This window comes from Spermophilus citellus (genome assembly GCF_964194105.1).
Source record: "Spermophilus citellus genome assembly, chromosome: 10".
Lineage (NCBI taxonomy): Eukaryota > Metazoa > Chordata > Mammalia > Rodentia > Sciuridae > Spermophilus > Spermophilus citellus.
In genome coordinates this window covers 65,552,589-65,575,185 of record NC_138197.1, presented here as the reverse complement: position 1 = coordinate 65,575,185, position 22,597 = coordinate 65,552,589, and the positions used below count along the sequence as shown (strand labels likewise).

Here is a 22,597-nt window from a genome sequence, read left to right as displayed (position 1 = left end):
TTTAGAAGCCATTCTGCCTAGTAAGTGATTAAGATGCAATGTCAGCAAGAAACGATTTGGCAAAAAATGATGAGTTGTTAGCAAATTCCCAACTTGAAGGCAAACCCTTCAAGGGAGTTTTGGTTCCTCATTTCACTTGCAGCCTAGGAGTCTCTGGGGTCTGTGGAAGGTACTGGTCACTCAGTACACTCACTCGGTACTTTGGAGTACTACTGGGCCATATCAGTGCTGACCCACAATGCCTTGTGTCCCAGACAGGATTTCCTGTTCTGCGTTTTTTGTTCTCTCTCTCTGCAATAAAATAACTACTAGAACTCCAAAAGGGAGCCCTGCATGGCAAACCCACACTGCCAGGAGGCTCTAGTCAATGAGACAGTTAAAAATTCTTGAACCAACATATAATAAGAGGGAAGATTGTCTGGGTCTTGGGAATCAAAAACAGGTTTTCCTTTTAGTCATGATTTTAGTTCATCTAAAGAAACATACATTAGATGAAGCAGACACCTGTCCGCAAAAGAGGGGTTCGGGTAATCTAGCGTTGGTGGTGTCACGTCCTTCAATGTATAAGGACGAGAGAGATGCTCGGGTCGATGGGAGGGTTCTGGTTGCTATAATAGTTTGCTGCTGAAGGAAGGTCCAGGATATCTTAACAGGTCTTCAAATTATTCAGACCTTGTTACTCACAAAAGCTTAAAGGCAGATTAGCTTGCTCAATATTTATCATATGTTCCTAACTTTAAGGTCAGAAGGTTAAAAATTACATTTTTAGACTTTTAAAGCTAGGATTCTGGAAGTGACTTTGAAGATGCTCATCAGATGCATCTGTATCGCTGAAATCAGAAACCAAGCGGTGTGGTGGTATATACCTGTAATCCCAGTGGCTCAGGAGGCTGAGGCAGGAGGATCGCAAGTTCAAAGCCAGCCTCAGTAACTTAAAAAGACCTTAAGCAACTCGGCCAGATCCTGTCTCTAAGATATAAACAAAGGGCTGGATTTCTCAGTGGTTAAACGCCCCTGGGTTCAATCCCTGTTACCAAAAAAAAAAAAAGGAAACCCAGTTGAATGAAGCAGAGGCAGGGGTGGCAGGAGCTATGTTATTTTGCTACTATGGGCCTGCAGGAGCAGTACAGTCTGAAACCGACAGTTGCTCCAGCTATTTCGTCATCCCCAAATACAGCTAGGTAGGCTTCCTAATTCCCTGGATCCTTATTGATCCAGGTGTCCAGTGTTTTTCTGGAAATTACGAGGCCCCATTTAAAAGCCCTCAAGTGTAAAAATTAAAAACGACAGTCATGCAGCCACTAGTCTGAACCAAGGAGAACTAAGAAGAAGCAGGTCAGAAGCAACAAGGAACAGGCAGGATGGGAGGTGTTCAGCACCATTACTTCTGCCATGGGTAGTGTTCAGGGCTCCATGATCAGCGTGATTTGTTGGGCTGGTTTGGCTTGAAAGGGTGAACATTTTTCAGATAAGCAATGTATTACAAATCATATACTTATAAAAGGTTTTCTACCCTCAACTTTTGTAATTTCCAAAGAGGAGAAAAATAAGTGCCATATGCATCTGGGCACAAAAGAGATGCTACGAGGAATATGATGGTGATGATATGAATAACTTCACATAAGCCTCCCGCCTATTCAGTTCTGCAATTTCAGATTCTATAACGAGGTTCACAGCAGTAGCTCTCATAAGGCAGAAGTAACAAGGAAAGCAACATAAAGCACTTAAAATAAAGAGTCCATCATACATACATATCCTTAAAGATATACACATGATGCTGTGAGCAGTGCTGAAACGCTTTCGGCATTCTAAAATCAGATGACATAAATTCAGCAGCCCAATGCATAAGGCAATTCTGTAAACATGGTGCAGTTAATGATCAGAAAAAGGAAGAAGGTTAGCTAAGAAATTTGAGCTTTGTCTTTCCAGTGTGAACATTATTTTTTTTTTTTTTGCTTAATATAAAATGTCATCTTTAATTGGGGCGATCAGCATCCATTAGTATACAGACATCAACAGATGTGTTGGAATCTGACAGGTTATAAATCAGTGCTGAGACTACGGCCAAGACAAGGGTTAAGTGCACAGTCAAGAACACTGCAGATTTTGGAGCATTTTGGATTTCAGGTTTAGGTGTTTAGCACCTAAATTCCTTTCGGGGGAAAAATGTGTCTTACAATGGAGGGGTAAGGGGGATACTAACACATGAATTTGCTCTTTATGCTTCTGTGTCAAATATTTGCCAGAGTGTGGACTCTAGCGAAAACATGCTAAAAGTTGAATGACAGTGTCACTCATTGGATAAGTTTGGCCACAGCACAGTTCACTTTAGCAAAGTGCAGCAACTAACATCTCTAAAAAGTGTACAAAGAACTGGCCATTTGATGACCCTTCGAAGGCACAACCACTGTCAAAGAGACATACTGCTGAGGACACCTGTCAAATCACTGTTTCTGTGAGCTGCATGTAGAGACATGTCCTTCTCTTAAGAGATGTGGTTCAGTTCCTTCCCCCATCTTCTATAAACTGAACTCTCTGGGTCCCTTGACTTACACAATGAAGCTGGAAATGCACTTACTTTGAAAATGGGATTTTTTTTCCTTCTATGTTAGAACATTTACATCAAACATTTAAAAATCTGCATTTAAATAATTGCCTCATTAATGATGTTATCCAAGAAAAAAAATTACAGTGTTCAAATTCCTACATCAGACTTATATTCCTTTGGATTATATATCTATTCTACTTATTACATGGCATTTGTTATTATTATAAGAGTAGTACTTATTAAATATTCATGCATATATAAAAGGAAGAAATTGTACCCATAAACCTAGCGTTGCTGATTCCTCCTTACCCCTACTCCCCACCCCAAGAAAATATTAGATGAGTCATAGTGTGGGGGCTGTTGCAATACAGGCTGGCATCTCCAATTAGAAAACCTGAAATCTGAAATTTTTTGAGCACTGACATGCTCAAAAACACTTCAGATTGTGTGGAGCATTTTGGATTTCAGATTTTTGTTCATCTGGTAAAATCTATGTAAACCATTCAAAAATCTGAAAAAAAAAATTAAAAAAATCTTTGCACCCTGAAACACTTCTAGTCCCAAACACTTTGAATAAGGAATACTCAATCTATAATGGGTTCCAGTGAAATATGAGCCCCATGTTAAACTAATATCTAGTTTAATAAGAGGCATGGGTAGGGTTAGTTCTCCCACATGGATGATGGCTTGGCCATAGGTCTTGCTTTTTCTGATGGACATTAGCAAATTTGATGCAACTATGGACTTAAAAATGCCTGTGTATTGGGGCTTGTTCTGTCTTTCTATTCTCTGAAACACTGAAATCATGTGAAGAATCTGGGGTTTGTCTATTTGAGGATGAGAGACCATGTGGAACAGAGAAAAGCCTTCCCAGATGAGCCTGAAAGACCAAACCAGGTTTGTAATTACCAGACCATCTACTCCCCCAAGGGAGCCACAAGCTCACTGCAGAGATCAGATGAGCCTAAAGAACCTTCCAGCTGATTTACATATTGTGAGAAATCATAAAATGAGAAATAAGGTTTGTTGTTTTAAGCCACTGTATTTTGAAGTTGGTTTTTTTTAAATAGTAAAACCTAACTGACACAAGGGCAGACGTATAAATGAAGTTCTTATGGGTGCTGAAGTTTAGGCAATAAATGATCATAAAAGTGGGTAATTTGATGACCTATGTAGAACTGTATAATACTCCTAATTTTGTGCATAGAAATGAAAATAACTTACCCCAAACTCCCATAAATACTGCAAAGACCAGGGTTCCAAAACTGTCAAAGATGCACAATTTCTGGAAAATATATAACATACAATAAGTTTTTCACTTATTGGAATTCAGTAAACACATAGTCTTGTATATTCTGCATTCTGAAGTTCTTTCTAAAACTAATCCCTAGTTTAACAATTACCATATGAATTTCTTTTTCTTTTTTTTCTTCTTTTTTTTTATTGTTGGTTGTTCAAAACATTACATAGTTCTTGACATATCATATTTCACATTTTGATTCAAGTGGGTTATGAACTCCCATTTTTACCCCGTATACAGATTGCAGAATCACATCAGTTACACTTCCATTGATTTACATATTGCCATACTAGTGTCTGTTGTATTCTGCTGCCTTTCCTATCCTCTACTATCCCCCCTCCCCTCCCCTCTTCTCTCTCTACCCACTCTACTGTAATTCATTTCTCCCCCTTGTATTATTTTTCCCTTTCCCCTCACTTCCTCTTGTATGTAATTTTGTATAACCCTGAGGGTCTCCTTCCATTTCCATGCAATTTCCCTTCCCTCTCGCTTTCCCTCCCACCTCTCATCCCTGTTTAATGTTAATTTTCTTCTCATGCTCTTCGTCCCTACTCTGTTCTTAGTTACTCTCCTTATATAAAAGACGACATTTGGCATTTGTTTTTTAGGGATTGGCTGGCTTCACTTAGCATAATCTGCTCTAATGCCATCCATTTCCCTCCAAATTCTATGATTTTGTCATTTTTTAATGCAGAGTAATACTCCATTGTGTATAGATGCCACATTTTTTTTATCCATTCATCTATTGAAGGGCATCTAGGTTGGTTCCACAGTCTTGCTATTGTGAATTGTGCTGCTATGAACATCGATGTAGCAGTGTCTCTGTAGCATGCTCTTTTTAGGTCTTTAGGGAATAGACCAAGAAGGGGAATAGCTGGGTCAAATGGTGGTTCCATTCCCAGCTTTCCAAGAAATCTCCATACTGCTTTCCAAATTGGCTGCACCAATTTGCAGTCCCACCAACAATGAGCAAGTGTACACTTTTCCCCACATCCTCGCCAGCACTTGTTGTTTGACTTCCTAACGGCTGCCAATCTTACTGGAGTGAGATGGTATCTTAGGGTGGCTTTGATTTGCATTTCTCTGACTGCTAGAGATGGTGAGCATTTTTTCATGTACTTGTTGATTGATAGTATGTCCTCCTCTGAGAAGTGTCTGTTCAGGTCCTTGGCCCATTTGTTGATTGGGTTATTTGTTATCTTATTGTCTAATTTTTTGAGTTCTTTGTATACTCTGGATATTAGGGCTCTATCTGAAGTGTGAGGAGTAAAGATTTGTTCCCAGGACATAGGCTCCCTATTTACCTCTCTTATTGTTTCTTTTGCTGAGAAAAAACTTTTTAGTTTGAGTAAGTCCCATTTGTTGATTCTAGTTATTAACTCTTGTGCTATGGGTGTCCTATTGAGGAATTTGGGGCCCGACCCCACAGTATGTAGATCGTAGCCAACTTTTTCTTCTATCAGACGCAGAGTCTCTGATTTGATATCAAGCTCCTTGATCCATTTTGAGTTAACTTTTGTGCATGGCGAGAGAAAGGAATTCCGTTTCATTTTGCTGCATATGGATTTCCAGTTTTCCCAACACCATTTGTTGAAGATGCTATCCTTCCTCCATTGCATGCTTTTAGCCCCTTTATCAAATATAAGATAGTTGTAGTTTTGTGGATTGGTTTCTGTGTCCTCTATTCTGTACCATTGGTCCACCCGCCTGTTTTGGTACCAGTACCATGCTGTTTTTGTTACTATTGCTCTGTAGTATAGTTTGAAGTCTGGTATTGCTATACCGCCTGATTCACACTTCCTGCTTAGCATTGTTTTTGCTATTCTGGGTCTTTTGTTTTTCCATATGAATTTCATGATTGCTTTATCTCTTTCTACAAGAAATGCCGTTGGGATTTTGATTGGCATTGCATTAAACCTATAGAGAACTTTTGGTAATATCGCCATTTTGATGATGTTAGTTCTGCCTATCCATGAACAGGGTATATTTTTCCATCTTCTAAGATCTTCTTCAACTTCTCTCTTTAGGGTTCTGTAGTTTTCATTGTATAAGTCTTTCACCTCTTTTGTTAGGTTGATTCCCAAGTATTTTATTTTTTTTGAGGATATTGTGAATGGAGTGTTTTTCCTCATTTCCATTTCAGAGGATTTGTCGCTGATATACAGGAATGCCTTTGATTTATGCGTGTTGATTTTATATCCTGCCACTTTGCTAAATTCATTTATTAGCTCTAATAGTTTCTTTGTAGACCCTTTTGTGTCTGCTAGGTATAGAATTATGTCATCTGCAAATAGTGATAATTTAAGTTCTTCTTTTCCTATTTTTATGCCTTTAATTTCTTTCGTCTAATTGCTCTGGCCAGTGTTTTGAGAACTATGTTGAACAGAGGTGCTGAGAGGGCATACCTGTCTTGTTCCAGATTTTAGACGGAATGCCTTCAATTTTTCTCCATTCAGAATGATGCTAGCCTGAGGCTTAGCATAGATTGCTTTTACAATGTTGAGGTATGTTCCTGTTATCCCTAGTTTTTCTAGAGTTTTGAACATAAAGGGATGCTGTACTTTGTCGAATGCTTTTTCTGCATCTATTGAGATGATCATATGGTTCTTAATTTTAAGTCTATTGATGTGGTGAATAACATTTATTGATTTCCGTATATTCAACCAGCCTTGCATCCCAGGGATGAATCCTACTTGATCATGATGCACAATTTTTTTGATATGTTTCTGAATCCGATTCGCCAGAATTTTATTGAGGATTTTTGCATCTAGGTTCATTAGAGATATTGGTCTGTAGTTTTCTTTCTTTGGAGTGTCTTTGTCTGGTTTAGGAATCAGGGTGATGTTGGCCTCGTAGCATGAATTTGGAAGTTCTCCCTCTTTTTCTATTTCCTGAAATAGCTTGAAAAGTATTGGTATTACTTCCTCTTTAAAGGTTTTGTAAAACTCTGCTGTATACCCATCCAGTCCTGGGCTTTTCTTAGTTGGTAGTCTTTTGATGGTTTCTTCTATTTCCTCTATTGTTATTGGTCTGTTTAGGTTGTCTATATCCTCCTGACTCAATCTGGGCAGATCATATGACTTAAGAAATTTATCTATGCCTTCACTATCTTCTATTTTATTGGAGTATAAGGATTCAAAATAATTTCTGATTATCTTCTGTATTTCTGAAGTGTCTGTTGTGATATTGCCTTTTTCATCCCGTATGCTAGTAATTTGAGTTCTTCTCTTTGTTAGCATGGCTAAGGGTCTGTCGATTTTATTTATTTTTTCAAAGAACCAACTTTTAGTTTTGTCAATTTTTTCAGTTGTTTCTTTTGTTTCGATTTCATTAATTTCAGCTCTGATTTTAATTATTTCTTGCCTTCTACTTCTTTTGCTGTTGTTTTGCTCTTCTGTTTCTAGGATTTTGAGATGAAGTATGAGATCATTTATTTGTTGGTTTTTTCTTTTTTTAAGGAATGAACTCCAAGCAATGGATTTTCCTCTTAGAACTGCTTTCAATATGTCCCATACATTCCGATATGTTGTGTGTTTTCATTTAACTCTAAGAAGTTTTTAATTTCCTCCTTGATGTCTTCTAAAACCCATTGATCATTCAGTAACCTATTGTTCATTCTCCAAGTGATGCCTGATTTTTCCTTCCTTCTTTTGTCATTCATTTTCAGTTTCATTCCATTATGGTCAGATAAGATGCATGGTATTATCTCTACTCCTTTATATTGTCTAAGAGTTGCCCTGTGACATAATATATGATCTATTTTTGAGAAGGATCCATGTGTTGCTGAGAAAAAAGTGTAACTGCTTGATGTTGGGTGGTATATTCTATATATGTCAATTAAGTCTAGGTTATTAATTGTGTTATTGAGTTCTATAGTTTCCTTATTCAACTTTTGTTTGGAAGATCTGTCCAGTGGAGAGAGAGGTGTGTTGAAGTCTCCCATGATTATTGTATGATGGTCTATTAGACTCTTGAACTTGAGAAGAGTTTGCTTGATGAACATAGCTGCACCGTTGTTTGGGGCATATATATTTATGATTGTTATGTCTTGTTGGTGTATGGTTCCCTTGAGCAGTATGTAGTGACCCTCTTTATCCCTTTTGATTAACTTTGGCTTGAAATCCATTTTATTTGATATGAGTATGGACACTCCTGCTTGTTTCCGAAGTCAATATGAGTGATATGATTTTTCCCAACCTTTCACCTTCAGTCTATGTATATCTTTTCCTATCAAATGCGTCTTCTGTAGGCAGCATATTGTTGGGTCTTGTTTTGTGATCCATTCTACTAGCCTGTGTCTCTTAATTGGTGAGTTTAAGCCATTAACATTTAGGGTTATTATTGAGATATGGTTTGTTCTTCCAGCCATTTTTGTTTATTTATGTTACTAAACATGGTTTGTTTTCCTCTTTGATTATTTTTCCCCCTTTTACTGTCCTACCTCCCAGTGTTGGTTTTCATTGTTGTTTTCCATTTCCTCTTCCTGAAATGTTTTGCCAAGGATTTTTTGAAGAGATGGTGTTCTAGCTGCAAATTCTTTTAACTTTTGTTTATTGTGGAAGGTTTTAATTTCATCTTCCATCCTGAAGCTTAATTTCGCCGGATACACGATTCTTGGTTGGAACCCATTTTCTTTCAGTGTTTGAAATATGTTATTCCAGGATCTTCTAGCTTTCAGAGTCTGTGTTGAAAGATCAGCTGTTATCCTGATTGGTTTAGCCCTAAATGTAATCTGCTTCCTTTCTCTTGTAGCTTTTAAAATTCTCTCCTTATTCTGTATGTTGGGCATCTTCATTATAATGTGTCTAGGTGTGGATCTCTTATGATTTTGCACATTCGGCGTCCTGTAGGCTTCTAGGATTTGGGATTCTGTCTCATTCTTCAAGTCTGGGAAGTTTTCTTGAATTATTTCATTGAATAGATTGCTCATTCCTTTGGTTTGGAGCTCTGTGTCTTCCTGTATCCCAATGACTCTTAAGTTTGGTCTTTTAATGTTATCCCATATTTCTTGGATGTTCTGCTCATGGTTTCTTAACAGTCTCGCTGAGCTGTCTATGTTCTTTTCAAGTTGAAATACTTTGTCTTCATTGTCTGATGTTCTATCTTCTCTGTGTTCTACTCTGCTGGTAGTATTCTCAATTGAGTTTTTAAGTTGGTTTATTGCTTCTTGCATTTCTAGGATTTCTGTTTGTTTGTTTTTTATAACCTCTATCTCCCTGTATAGTTGATCTTTTGCTTCTTGGATTTGTTTATGTAATTCATTGTTGAAGTGATCTTTCATTGTCTGATTTTGCTGCCTAATGTCTTCCTTGAGACTCGAGATCATCTGAAGCGTGTATATCCTGAATTCTTATATCTGACATTCCATCTGCTGCAGCTATTACCTCTTCTAAAGTTGAGTTGACCTGCATTGCTTGTGGTCCTTTCTTTTCTTATCGTTTCATACTGCTCGCGTTTCTTTCTGCTTGGTGAAACTGTTGTGTTTTTGAAATTTTCCCCCTATATATTTATATTACTCTTGTATAGTTGAAAAGTCTCCCTTGCAGGGCGGGCAGCGGCTGTGCTCCTCCTCCAGTTGGTGTGACGTGTCTACCACGCCCGCGGACCCCTGGGGCTGTTCTGCCAGTCAGTCGCAGGTCTGCCTACCTTGCAGGCGCGGGCGGTGGCTCTGCTCTGCCCTTACACCAATTGGGGTGACGTGTCTACCACGCCGGGGGGTCGCCAGGCCTGTGCCGGGCGTGGGCAGCGGCTCTGCTCTACCCCAAGAAGCAGTTTCCGCGGGTTCTTTAGCACTGCACCTGAGTAATTTGTCTGCGAGATGCAGGCGAATGGCAGCCTGAAATTACCTGTTCTATGGTTGAATGAGCTGCGATCAGTGGAAAACAGGGAAAATGATGTCAACTCTCCAAGATGGTGGCCGCTGGCTTCCTCTGTGGTCTGACCGGTGGAGAACCGAACTGGACCGCTTCCTTCCCCCGTCTCAAACCCAGAATTCAGCACTGTGTACAGTGATTGCACAGCTGGCAGGAGCCCACAGAATCCGCAGCGCTGTATCTTTGCGTTGCTATCTCTTGCTTCCCAGCGTGTGCCGCAGATTCTATCCACGGGGCGATTTGCTGAATAAGCGGCGTGACCCTCCATGCGGACAAATCGCTTGCGTTTGAGACCCTGTAGCTGATCCTCGTGTGATGAAAATCCTTCCGCTAGGTTTTGGGGCACCCAGTTTTGCTAGAAATTCCTAACATAGTTTTTAGCTGTTCTAACTCATCATTCTCCCGAACAGTGACGCGGTACACGGGAGTGATGCACTCCCTTCGCCGCCATCTTCCCTAACCCCCGAATTTCTCATTCTTTTAAAAGCAAATGCCTTTTTCGATATTAACCTGAGTGCATTTTCCAATGGAATCTTTCCACATTGCGATAAAGAAACAGGTTCAGCTGCTAAGACTCTACTCTGTTTGAAGCCTCCTTCAGCCTTGAAAAATGGCCTCTCTATATGAGCTGTCATAGTGAATGTGAGGAAGTAGCATGGTGGATCTAAGAAAACAATACCCTCTAAGCAAATCTTAGCTTTATGATTTGCATCTTATCATCATCTCACCCTCCTCAGATGGTAAGTTCACAAATTCCTGATTTTCTTGTTCAAAGAAGTACAAAGCTGAGGTTTATTCAGAGATAGATTTCCTCCAGGGGAGCTCTGCTCCCTCAAACCCAAGGATGGTTTTTCTACTTGGTTGTCAGACACTTTTACTGGGATAATAGATACATAGGTGTGTTTGCTAACACTGCACTGAGTATACTGATCATCAGTGATAAATAACATATCTGGCCAAAGACGACTAGGGTCACTAGTTCTGCTAAATTTATCTCTTTGTTAGTTTATAAATAGCCTATCTTCCTTTTTGACTTCCTGGAAAATTTTTAGTTGGTTACTAAATTTTTGTTAGTGAGCATTTTTTTTAATATTTCTTTAGAAAAATCCATAAAATAGGGGCTGGGGTTGTGGCTCAGCGGTAAAGCTGAGCATGTGTGGGGCCCTGGGTTTGATCCTCAACACCTCATATAAATAAAGGTATTGTGCCCAGCTGAAACTAAAAAATAAATATTTTAAAAATCCATAAAATGGAAAAGTGACAAGCTTATGTTATATCTACTTCACAATAGCTCAGATGAAAAGTAAAGTAAAAATGGGAACTGAATAGAAAAAGAAGCTAGATGTTTAAAAAAAAAAAGCTTCAAATACCCAAGAAAATTCAAAGCTGCTTCTAGTCTACTTTGTTTTAGGTAATTTTTTCTGGTTACCCTTTATACACATGTGAAGTGATAAACTTATGTATGTAAAAACATTAGTTATGTTATTGTCTTGAAAGAATATACACCCAACTACCTTCTCATTCATCTGGTTTCCAAAGACCATAGATGTTCCCTTGATCATCCACATAGTCCCTGATCAAAAAGCACAATTCTAAATTGTCTCAACAATTATTTTTCTCAAAAATCCAGCTTCAGGAAGAAAGGACTAATAAATGCATGACTGCATTGAGGAATAATGTTCTCCACCTACTTCTCTAGTTTAGAGATTTCATAAATCACATTTTAAATCTTTTAGCTTTGACTCTTATGGAAACATTTTTTCCAAGTTGTCTTTTAATGCTGTTTTATCCTTTATCGCAAATTATTGTTAAGTCCTGTGAAAAATAGTTCTGCATGTTATAATGTTGTGATTGCAGATTCTGTCCAACAATACTCCTGTTTTAGGAAGTAATGCAAGGCTCTATTAGATACTACCCTGCTTGCTCTGATACCTCTGCCTACCTAGTCTGGAAGGAAAAAGCCCTTCTAGAATGAGGTGGCTAGGTGAATCCTCAACCTTACTCTAGGAAAATGTCCATGGAAACACATCTACCAGTGGTAGAGGAAAAACAACTGGAGCAGCTAGGAAGACTGCCCAGATAACCCTGGCTGCTAGCTCAAGGCGAGGGGCATGCCTTGCACTTAAGAGAGAGAGAGATATAGGCCTGGATGAAGTTACCATTCTTGCACCATGTGTGAGAATCAAGGACCCAGGAGGAAGAATAAGATATTTGGCTTTTTTGTTCTGTGTCCCATGAGCCATATGAAAGCAGGAAGTAGAGGACAAAGTAAGCAAGGAACTTTCTTGGTAAGAAGCCTTGCTTAGCATTTGTGTTTAAAGGCATTTGCTTTAAACACAGAGAGGGCAAGGTGGCTGTCAGAGCAGCCCTAAGCCAGCATACTCTTTGAGTCAAATGGAGCAGGAAAGATAAAAGCCATGTATGAAGGTGTGACAATTTTAAAAGAGGAAACAAATCGGAATCTTAAACATAAGACCATTTGTTATTCTTTCTTCCTGCAGAGAAACAAAAATCAAAATTTTATAACATTGTATTTCTAAGAACAAAATATTAGAACTGACCATGATTTTCTTTTGTCTTGTCTGCCATAAAGCCAAGGCCCTTATTCAATGATCAGTCAGTAAGAGCAGTATCACAGTTATTAATCCCCACCATTCACATCTTTGTTTCCTCATTTCCTTGGTCCCGATTCTTATTACAATTTTAAATTTGTTAACCCTTTTGGCATACATATCAATTAGTGACTATCTCTTTTGAAAAGAGGTAGAAATTTATGCATAAATAAATGTATGAAGGAAGAAATTACTGCATTAACAAAAATTTCCATCTCATCCTTTAATTCATATTCTTTTTAATATGTTTCCTTCCCTTCATAAATCATTCTGGCAAGATTCAAGGGACCCTTTAGGAAAATGAAATTGGAATAGACCCATTTTTTATCAAAACAATGAATGGATAATGTACACAGACACTTGACAGTCATGTGCTAAGGATGGGTAGGTGGAGCAGAAGAAATGAGAGAAGAATGGAGGAGGGGAGTGTGAGGGAGAGAACTTATGAGGGAAAGTGGACTTTCCACTATAGTTTTGTGGAGCATAATTTCCCTCTAGTATTGATTGTCACTGGCATTTGCTTTAAATCGAGGAACTCAGGATTTATGTTGAATAGTGACCTTTAGTTTATGAGTCAATATCACTGGAAAGCAGATCTTACTAACTTCAAGTCTTTTATTTTGTGCATTTTTTTAAATGGGCAGGGCTGTGTGCAATGAAATCTATTTTAATTCATAATTAAGCATAAGAATCTAAATGTTGTCAATGCCCTGCAATTATCTTAACTAAGTGGTGGAATAATTTTTTAATATAAATCCAACTTTGAGAGTAAGTGCCTGTTACCATTGTCAGCTAGGGAGGAACACAGTATTGGCAAGAAATGTAGATCTGCTCTCAGTTTCTGGCTTTAACAGTGATCTTAAGCAGATTGTTGAATCTCTAATTCTCAGTGTTTTACGCTATAAAATGTAAACAACTATTCTGTCTATCTGACAGGGCTTTTGTATATGTCAAAAGTAATAATTTCAGCATAAGAACTTTCAAAAGTATAAAATATAAAGTGGCCTCACTGCAATAGCAATATAGTGGTACAATCAAGCTGATATCGAGTAGGTCAGAATGTTCTGAAGCCATGTAATGATTCCAAAACCGTCATGGCAGGACGAGGGGACAGAGAGATCACAACAATTGTCAGGAAGGTGCTATGAAGTAAGCTGGCCATCTTTCTTCCTGCTGTGGAGTTTCCAGACTGTTCTGTGATAAGCTCCCTCCAGTCTCAATGCTTGCCCTAAACCTGCTGGATTTTAAGAGGTCAAGAGCATCTGCAAGCACACACCTGTAATCCTAGCAACTGAGGCAGGAGGATTGTGAGTTTTGAGAATTGCCACCTTCAGTAACTTAGCAAGGCCCTAAGCAACTCAGTGAGGCCTTGTCTTTAAATAAAATATAAAAATGGACTGGGGATGTGGCTCAGTGGTTAAGTGTTCCTGCATTCAATCCCAGGTACAAAAAACCCCCCAAACCCATCTGCATGTATCAGGTGGGCTAGATGTATTTTTTTTTACATATTTGCGAAACCTTCCCTATATATATATATATATATATATATATATATATATATATATATATATATATATATATATATATTTATAGATTTTTTTTTTAGAGAGAGAGAGAATTTTTTAATATTTATTTAGTTTTTTTGGTGGACACAACATCTTTATTTTTATGTGGTGCTTAGGATCGACCTCAGCGCCCCACACATGCCAGGAGATCGCGCTACGGCTTGAGCCACATCTCTAGACCCTATTTATAGATTTTTTAAATTTAGTTTTTATTTGTTCTTTTTAGGGCCCTAGTCTTGTGGATGTATAGGATAGTGGGATTAAACAAAGAGGAATGAAGGAAAGGGAAGGGGGTAGGAATAGGAAAGACAGGGAAAGAATCCGACATAACTTTCCTATGTACATTTATTAATGCAGATGGATTTTTAAAGACCCTGCTGGTCATATTTAGACTAAGCACAGTTTCAGAATACTTCAATGGGGAAAAACACAACTTTCACTCATACAAATTTCAGGTTTCGTAAGAACAACAGGTTTCCTCTTTCTTCAATTAAGAAAAACACTTTTAATAGTAAACCTATTATGAAGTATTCATGAAATAAGCTGGGCTTGAGATCTTTGCTTTGATTACTTGAAATACCCAAATAGGTTCAATTCCACCAATTCCACTGACTCTCCATGAGATTTTCAATTCCACTGACTCTCCATGAGATTTTAGATAAGCTTTTTGATCTCAATTTATCATTTGTACAAAGTGAGCAAGAGGAACAAAAGAGGAATAAACACATGTATTGCAATACTACCTTCAGAATTTTTGGAAGCTTAGTTGAAAAATGCCTTTCGGATTCTTCGGAAGGAAAAAATGATATAATTTGTACATAATAAAAAATGACCTAGTAGAAGGAAAAAAAGTTGCTTTGTTATGTTTAAATATTTGAAATAACAAAAATTACCTTTGAGGACTCGCAAGTAATATTCAGTTTCCAGAATGGACAAATCTTGTCACACTGAGGACACATTACAATCTTGCCACCAATATCAGGATCACAAACTTCTTTGCTACAGAGAGAGAGAAATAAAACATTTAAAAGGCTTAATGAAAAGGACTTCCTTTCTGCCAGCATGATAAAATCCAATATCCATTCATGATAAGAAATAAAACTCTTATAAGAATAGAAGTGAACTTCATCAGACTGATAAAGGTTTGCTCCATAAAACCTATAAAAATATTTAATGGTAAATGCTTAAAAGTGTTTCCTTTAGCTCAGGAATAAGACCGAGGACTCTATCATAATCACGTCTTTCTAGCTGGAGGTCTCTGCCAGCACAGAAAGTCAAGGAAAACAAAGCCACGAGGATTGGTCTGAAAGAAAAAAAAAAAAAAAAAAACCTGGCTCTACTGATTGGTTCATATAGACTATCATGTATCTTTCAATAGAATTTACATGTGAAATATTAGAATTAAGAAGTTTAAAGTTTGCTAGACAAAGAATCAATATACAAAATATACACAGTGACACAGAAAGGAATTGTGTCTCTATGTACCTGTAACAATTATGAAATAATTTTTAAATGCCATTTTCATCAGCTTAAAAAGTATGAAGTGTTAGGTCGGTGGTGGCGACTTGGTGGCGACTTAGAACAAAGCAGCCCGAGCTGGAAAAGAACATGAATCAGGTGCCAGCTGAAATGCCTGTTAATCAGCCAGATCTCCTGACTAACGCCTGTCAATCGGCAGGACCCCCTGACCAACTCCAAGGGGGCAAGGGACCCTAGAAATACTTTTCCTGTCCCAAGCCCTTCCCTTCCTGCTGTAAGCCCCATAAAATCCAGTCCGGTAGAGCTTCCACGCGGTTTCTCCTCAGACCCTTCCCCTCTGTGGGTCTGATCGAGTTCCGCCAGGGAGTGATATCTCAATAAAGCCTGTTCAGCGGCCCTTTTAAATCTGCCTCCTTTGGTCACTGCCTGACTCGCCTGATCTGACATGAAGTGTCTAGAACAGTTCTAACCGAACCTGATTTAAGATCTAGATGATGGAAATTTTAAATCTATAAGACAGTGAAGAGGACCTATTCTATAATATCATAATTTAGAAGAATCAATACTTGAAGATGTGAGATCTCTTCCATTTCAGCTGTAGGCTCCATGGAAAAGCAAAAGCTCAGTCAAAACACTACTGAAGAAGGAGGCAATATTGGTATAGATTAAGAAAAACAACTGATGGAACACAAGAAAATTTTTAGACACAGATCTCCATCACATAAAAAATTGACGTAGGACAGAGTTGGCCCTGCAATTTAGTAAGTTGAGAACTGACCTTTCAATAAATATGGCTGGTACTACAGAATATATATGTGGGAAATCATAAAATTAAACCAGTAATGATAATACATATAAATCAATTCCAGGTGGGAACTGAGAACATCAATAGTACTAATGTATTGGGGGAAAAAAACAGAATATTTAGATAATCTTAAGGTAAGATGAAATTTCCTAAATATAAAATCCCAAAGCATAAATCATCAAGGAAAATATTGATATATTCAATATTCTTTTAAAAGTAAGAATGTCATTGAAAGACAACTTGAAAGAGAGAGAACTAGCCACACAGTGGTAAAAGCTTTGCAACAGGTAAACATGACAAAAGATTACTCACCAGAATATTTTAAGAACTCCTACAAATTAGTAAGAAAAAAGCAAATAGATGTTGAACACCCACTCCCTCTAGCAGAAGCCATTCAGATGGATTCTTATGTCAATAGGACTAGAGTTGTGCAATTAGGTGACCTTGCAAAATAACTCAATAAAAACAAATGGGCCTGGGAAGCACTTCTGAAATAGTTAAGTTCTTGAAAAACTAACTCCTCCATAAAAGCAGCGAAAGTACTGGCAAAAATTGTCAAAATGAACCTTTGCATAACTCTGGTTACTAACCAAATGCTTACAGTGATCTAAAGAGCATTAATTTGAAGGAAATTGGCGAAATCTCTAAGAACAGTGAGCTTTGTGGCATTTTAACTGGACCAATTCCCATCCCTATCTTCCAAGTTTCCTGGTAACCTTAAAAACCAGAAAGCCAAAGTAGTTTGGAGCTACCCAAAAACCCCAGAGAATTGTCAGTATTGGACCTATCTAGAAGCTCCCTGGAAATGCTCCAGGCACAGTATTTGTCATTTTGACCTTGTATTCAGGGCTCAGATTGTGCAAACAGCCCAGTCCCCCAGGTGTCCATTCAAAGCAATCAGCAGGAATGGTTTAACTTTGCAGCTGCCTGAGGCAGTGATACCAGTAGAGGCTAACAAGAAGTTAACTCCAAAACCAAACAGGAAGAATTAGGGACTGAGGTAACCATAGAGGGTTTTATAAAGCTTCAACATACTCCTGGAATTGTTGAAGGCCATGTGCATGTGTAGGACCCAAGGCCAGGAAACACCTAAGGTAACCTGAATCTCTCACCTCTGGCTAACCTGAGGCTCTGCATGAGAAAACACAAAAGGCTAAGGGAGAGCTGAAAAGTGTCAGGCTGCCTGAGTGTCTGAGTGTGAAACACATTACACACATTACACACAGGGGCAGGGGGAAGGAAATGACAGGTTCTAGCATTTAGTGAAATCACTAGTTAATCCAATCTTTAGCTGACAGCTAAAGTTACTGAACACAGACTTCAGAGGTCACGCCTGACAAAGAATACAGACCTTATGGAATTAGCTCAGAAGCTGGACAAAGAACACCAGCATCAACAACAACAAAAAGTAACAACAAACCCTGAAAGTGGGGAGGGGCTGGGTCCTGATTTCACTATCACCTACATTATAATATTTAAAATGCCAAGTTCTCAACATAAAAAATCACAACATACACCAAGAAACTGAAAAGTATGGTTCTAATGCAGAGGGAAATCAGCAATCAAGAGAAACTGTCCTGAGGACCCCCATACATTGCACTTATTAGACAAAGACTTTACATAAGCAATTATATGTATTTCAAGAACTAAAGAAAATCATATCCAAAGAATTAAAATAGGTGAAACATATGAGAATATCAATAAAGAGATAGGCATTATTAAAAAAATTAGATATTTAAGGAAAGCAAAGTACAATAACTTCAATAAAAAATTATCTAGAGGGGCTCTGCTGCAGACATGAAATGGCAGAATAAAGAATCAGTGGAAGCCAGTCGCTTTGGCGCCTGTATCCCAGCAGCTTGGGAGGCTGAGGCAGGAGGATCAAAAGTTCAAAGCCAGCCTCAGCAATATTGAGGTGCTAAGCAATTCAGAGAGATCCTGTCTCAAAATACAAAATAGGGCTGGGGATGTGGCTCAGTGATGAGTGCCCCCGGTACCAAAAAAAAAAAAAAAAAAAAGAGCCCCAAACCCCAAAACAAAGAATTGGTGGTGTTAATGCTGGTCTATTAAGATTACCCAATTTGAGGAATGGAAAGAAAAAGGAATGAAAAAAATGAACACAACCTCAGACACTAAAAGGGGCAGAGCCAGGCATGGTGGTCACTAAAAGGGGCAGAGCCAGGCATGGTGGTCACTAAAAGGGGCAGAGCCAAGCATGGTAGTCAATGCCTAAAATCCCAGCGACTGGGGAGGCTGAGGCAGGAAGACCGCAAATTTGAGGCCAGCTTCAGCAACTTAGTGAGACCCTGTCTTAATTTTTAAAAATAAAGGACTGGGGTTGTAGGTGAGTGGTAGAGCAATCCTGGGTTCAATCCCCAGTCCCCCAACAACAACAACAACAACAACAAAAATATCCCCCAATTTTTTTTGAAGTTTTTAACTTAAATATTTACTACAATAATCAAATCTAGTATGTGTTGATCAATGGGAAAGAATTGGTAATAGCCGATTTTCAACAAGGGTGCCAAGATAACTCAATGGGAAAATAAGCAGTCCTCTGTAGATGGTCTGGGGCACCTGGAATGTGTGCATGAAAAATTAACTCAAAATGAATCAATCACAAACCTGAAACCATAAAACTCTTAGAAGATAAACACTAAGAAAATCATGAATGTGAATTACTGACTTCTTGGAAAAAAGCACAAATAATAAAAGAAAAAAGTAGGTGGGCTGGGGTTGTAGCTCAGTGGTAGAATACCTGCCTTACACACTTGAGGCACTGGGTTCGATCCTCAGCACCACATATAAATAAACCAATAAAGACTGTATCTATTTACAACTTAAGAAATCAAAAAAAAAAAGCAAAAGAAAAAAGTAGGTAAATTGGATGTCATAAAAAAGCTTGTCAATAAATGTTCACAGTAGTATATTTATAGCAGAATTATTCACAACAGCCAAAAAAGGATTAATATCCCCAATGTCCATCAGTAGATGAAAGGATAATGTGGCAAATCCATACAATGGAATATCGCCTGACCACAAAAGGGAGTGAAGGACTGATCAATGCTAGAATATGGATGAAAGCAATGTGCTCAGGGAAAGAAGATGGTTATGAAAAGCCACACGCTGCACAGCTCCACTCCTATGAAATGTCCAGAGAACAGAAAACAGGTTAGTGGTTACCAGGGGCTAAGGGAAAAGGGTATTAGGAAATGAACTGCTAATGGGCACTTGTTTATTTTAGGAGAGATGAAAGGTTCTAAAAATTAGATGGGTGGTGGCTGCATAAGACTGTGAGTATACTCAAAACACCTGAGCTGAACACTCTAAATGGGTGATTTTTGTAGTATATAAATTATATCTTGATAAAACTATTATTTTAGAGGCTGGAGTTGTAGCTCAGTGGTAGAGCGCTTGCCTAACATTTGTGGGGCGCTGGGTTCGATCCTCAGCACCACATATATATAAATAAATGAAGAGAATAAAAAATATTGTGTCCATCTAAGACTAAAAAAACCCCTGTTATTTTAAAAAGGGATATATCAACTTGAAACACTTTAAAGAAGAGGAAATACCTACAATATCCCCCACTTATGTGTCTACGTGTTTTCAAAACCACAAAATTAAATCAACTTTTTGGGTCTAAGCTACAAATGTGATTTTAAAATATCAGTTAGTGTACAGGAATGACAAATACAAAATTTAATAGAGTAGTTATTTCCAAAGAAGACAGGGTCGGGTAAGGAATTGAGGAAAGCCCTGTTATTTGAAGACAACACTTCTGTTCTTTTTCTTAAACTGGATGATGTATCATTATTCTTCATATCTTAAATGTATTTTCTATTCTTGTGAATCTACAAGTATGTGATAGAACTGAAAATATTTCAAATTTATACATTCAAAACATTTTAAAGATATTTAATACATAATTAAAGCCAAATCTTTTTGAGCACAGGACTATATCCCCAAGATCCTCCTTCTATTTTCCATAAAACAATCTGTGTGAAATGGCAGGAAATATGTGATGTGACTACCATGGTGATTTCATAAAATGAGTTACAATAAGAACAACCACATGAGAACCTTATCAAAATGCAACTTTCATAGTCTGCAAATGTATTTTTGAGATGCCTTGTTGTTGTTGTTGTTGTTATTGTTTTGGGCTGGAACAGGACATGAAACAATGGAGAAGCCAAGCACAAATTCAGGGGGAAAGGATCAACATTCAGCCTTTGGCCCAAACTCTTTTTCAGTGAAGAGGGGAGAGTACTTGACAAACCATCTGCAGCTTTCTAGCTAAGAAGCCACAATGGGCACAAAAGGCTCAGAATCCCCCATAAATGGAATGGGCAATTATACCCATGCATGGGGCAGCCATGTAAGCATCCTGCCTCAGGAGCCAGGCTGATATGCTTGGGGCTTGAAAAATTTGGTCATCAACTCATTAATGGTGCCCAGAAATTTTGATCTGGCTGTTACACATGGACAGAGGCCAGATGATCAACAGAAAATGTCTGGTTCAGTGCTGTATCCCTTTCTGGTGGTTGAGACCCCGAAAATGGAGGAATGGCAACAATTCAGGACAGTGAGTGAAATTCAGAGTGTTCTGGCACCCAGGGACTTGCCTTTAGAAAGTGCAGCTGGTGTTTGAATTCCGAAATCAAGCATAAATGAATTCTCTCACTTGTTTTTCCAAATAGAGTCAGGAATAATTTTGTAAAAGTAAAAAAAAAAAAAAAAACAAAAAAAAAAAAACCAGTGACTGTATACTTGAGTTATTAAACATGAATTCTTAATACAGATTAGAAACCCATTTGAAAAGCAGAAAAACACCAGCTCTATCAGTTTTCCCATGGAAACCCTGAAGAAATAGGAGCTGCTCTTGGCCCATATCTGCAAAGCTGAGTGAAGCATTCCTCTGGGGCTAGAAGTTCAAGAGCAATTCTCCCTCCAGTCCTCCTTTCTTTTTCAAACAAAGTATTGTCTGAAAATATTGGAGTGTTTCTGAAGGGTAATATTCCTGTCAGAGGCTGGGTTGGATTATCTGAGAAAAATTTTTTTCCATTTCACTTAGTTATTAAAACAAAGGGGATATATCATCCAAAGAAATGAGTGTTCTGCACGGAGTCTTCTTTTACCAAAATAGCCTAAAATCCTGCAAATAATTCTATGTCTAATCAACTTTTCAGTGTGACAACAAGGAGTAAACAGAGGTTACCTCCATGTACAGTTATCTTGATTAAGATATCCGTAGAGAAAGCAGGCCACCCCCACCACTGCAGCCAGCAGGAGCATCTGAGTGTAATAGCCCAGCCAAGCAAAGTAGATTCCAATCTTCTCTCCATAGTATTTCCTGAAGACAGACAGAAATTAGTTTTAGAAGACACAAATAATCACTCTGAAGCTTCATCCTAATATTATTTTCTGATTTTAAACAAAGGAGGCTTTAAGCATAAGTCTCTGACTCAATTCACCCTTAAAACATGTCCTCTTCGGAGCAGATCCCAAGTTCTGCTATGAAACCAAAGTGCATTACACATTATGGAAGCACTGATCATTATCACCGGTTTGCCTGTGGAAGCAAAGTAAATTTAAAGGAGAGTGGGGGAAAGCAAAATGCTGACTATGGAGCAAACGGAGCATCAACATCACTCTCTGTAAGGACTAGTCCTAGTTTACACATTCTTCAGAATAGTATTTTTAATATGCCTGAGACAAAATAAACAATTTTCTCACTTATCTGCCTTGGCAAACTTTCCTTTGAAGGAAATATAATGTAGGTCACAAATAATAAGAAAATGACTGATAATAATACTGTTGCCCACCCCCCATCTGTAGAGGATACAAAGATCCCCAGCGGATGTCTGAAACCTCAGGTAACACTAAATTTAATACAGTGGTTCCCCCCCCCCCCCATCCGAGTCTCACTTTCAGTGGTTTCTGTTACCTGTGGTCAAGAAAAAGAAGGTTGGGTAGGGTACATTAAGATACTACAGAAAGAGACCCCATTCAAATAATGCTTATTACAGCATACGATTGTTCAATTTTGTTAGCTATCTTTAATGTGTTTATTTATAAATCAAACTTTATCACAGGTATATGTGTATAAGGGGAAAAAAGAATACATAGTTTGGTTTTTTTTTTTAAAACTTTGGCCAGAGACCAAACAACTCATTGTGAGAACGAGAGAGGGAGGGTATATGTGAACGAGAAATCCACTGCCCTATATTTCTTATATCTACCACTTCTGTGTTTTCTAAGTTTTAAAAGTTAATTAATGATGTAACTTGGGGTAAAATGGAAAAGGGGAGGTAGGAGAGATTAGAAGAGTGGGGGCTGAGCAAGCAGCAGGGCCAGAATTATTCCAGAGAGGGAGGCCAAATACATCAGAGAGGGAGGGTTCGGGGACAAGGAG

The 22,597-nt window shown here is 38.2% G+C and overlaps 1 protein-coding gene across 2 annotated transcripts in view; it reads right to left on the bottom strand.

Moving 5' to 3' along the window:
- The window catches only part of ANO6 (anoctamin 6), a 202,438-nt gene that overhangs the window by 45,516 nt on the left and 134,325 nt on the right, over positions 1-22,597 (bottom strand). For both annotated transcript variants that reach the window (XM_081310060.1, XM_081310061.1), the window contains 3 exons: positions 21,401-21,535; positions 14,792-14,897; positions 3,773-3,833 (listed from right to left, as the gene is read on the bottom strand). In XM_081310060.1, the coding sequence (XP_081166186.1) occupies positions 3,773-3,833; positions 14,792-14,897; positions 21,401-21,535 (302 nt within the window). The remainder of the gene's footprint in view (positions 1-3,772; positions 3,834-14,791; positions 14,898-21,400; positions 21,536-22,597) is intronic.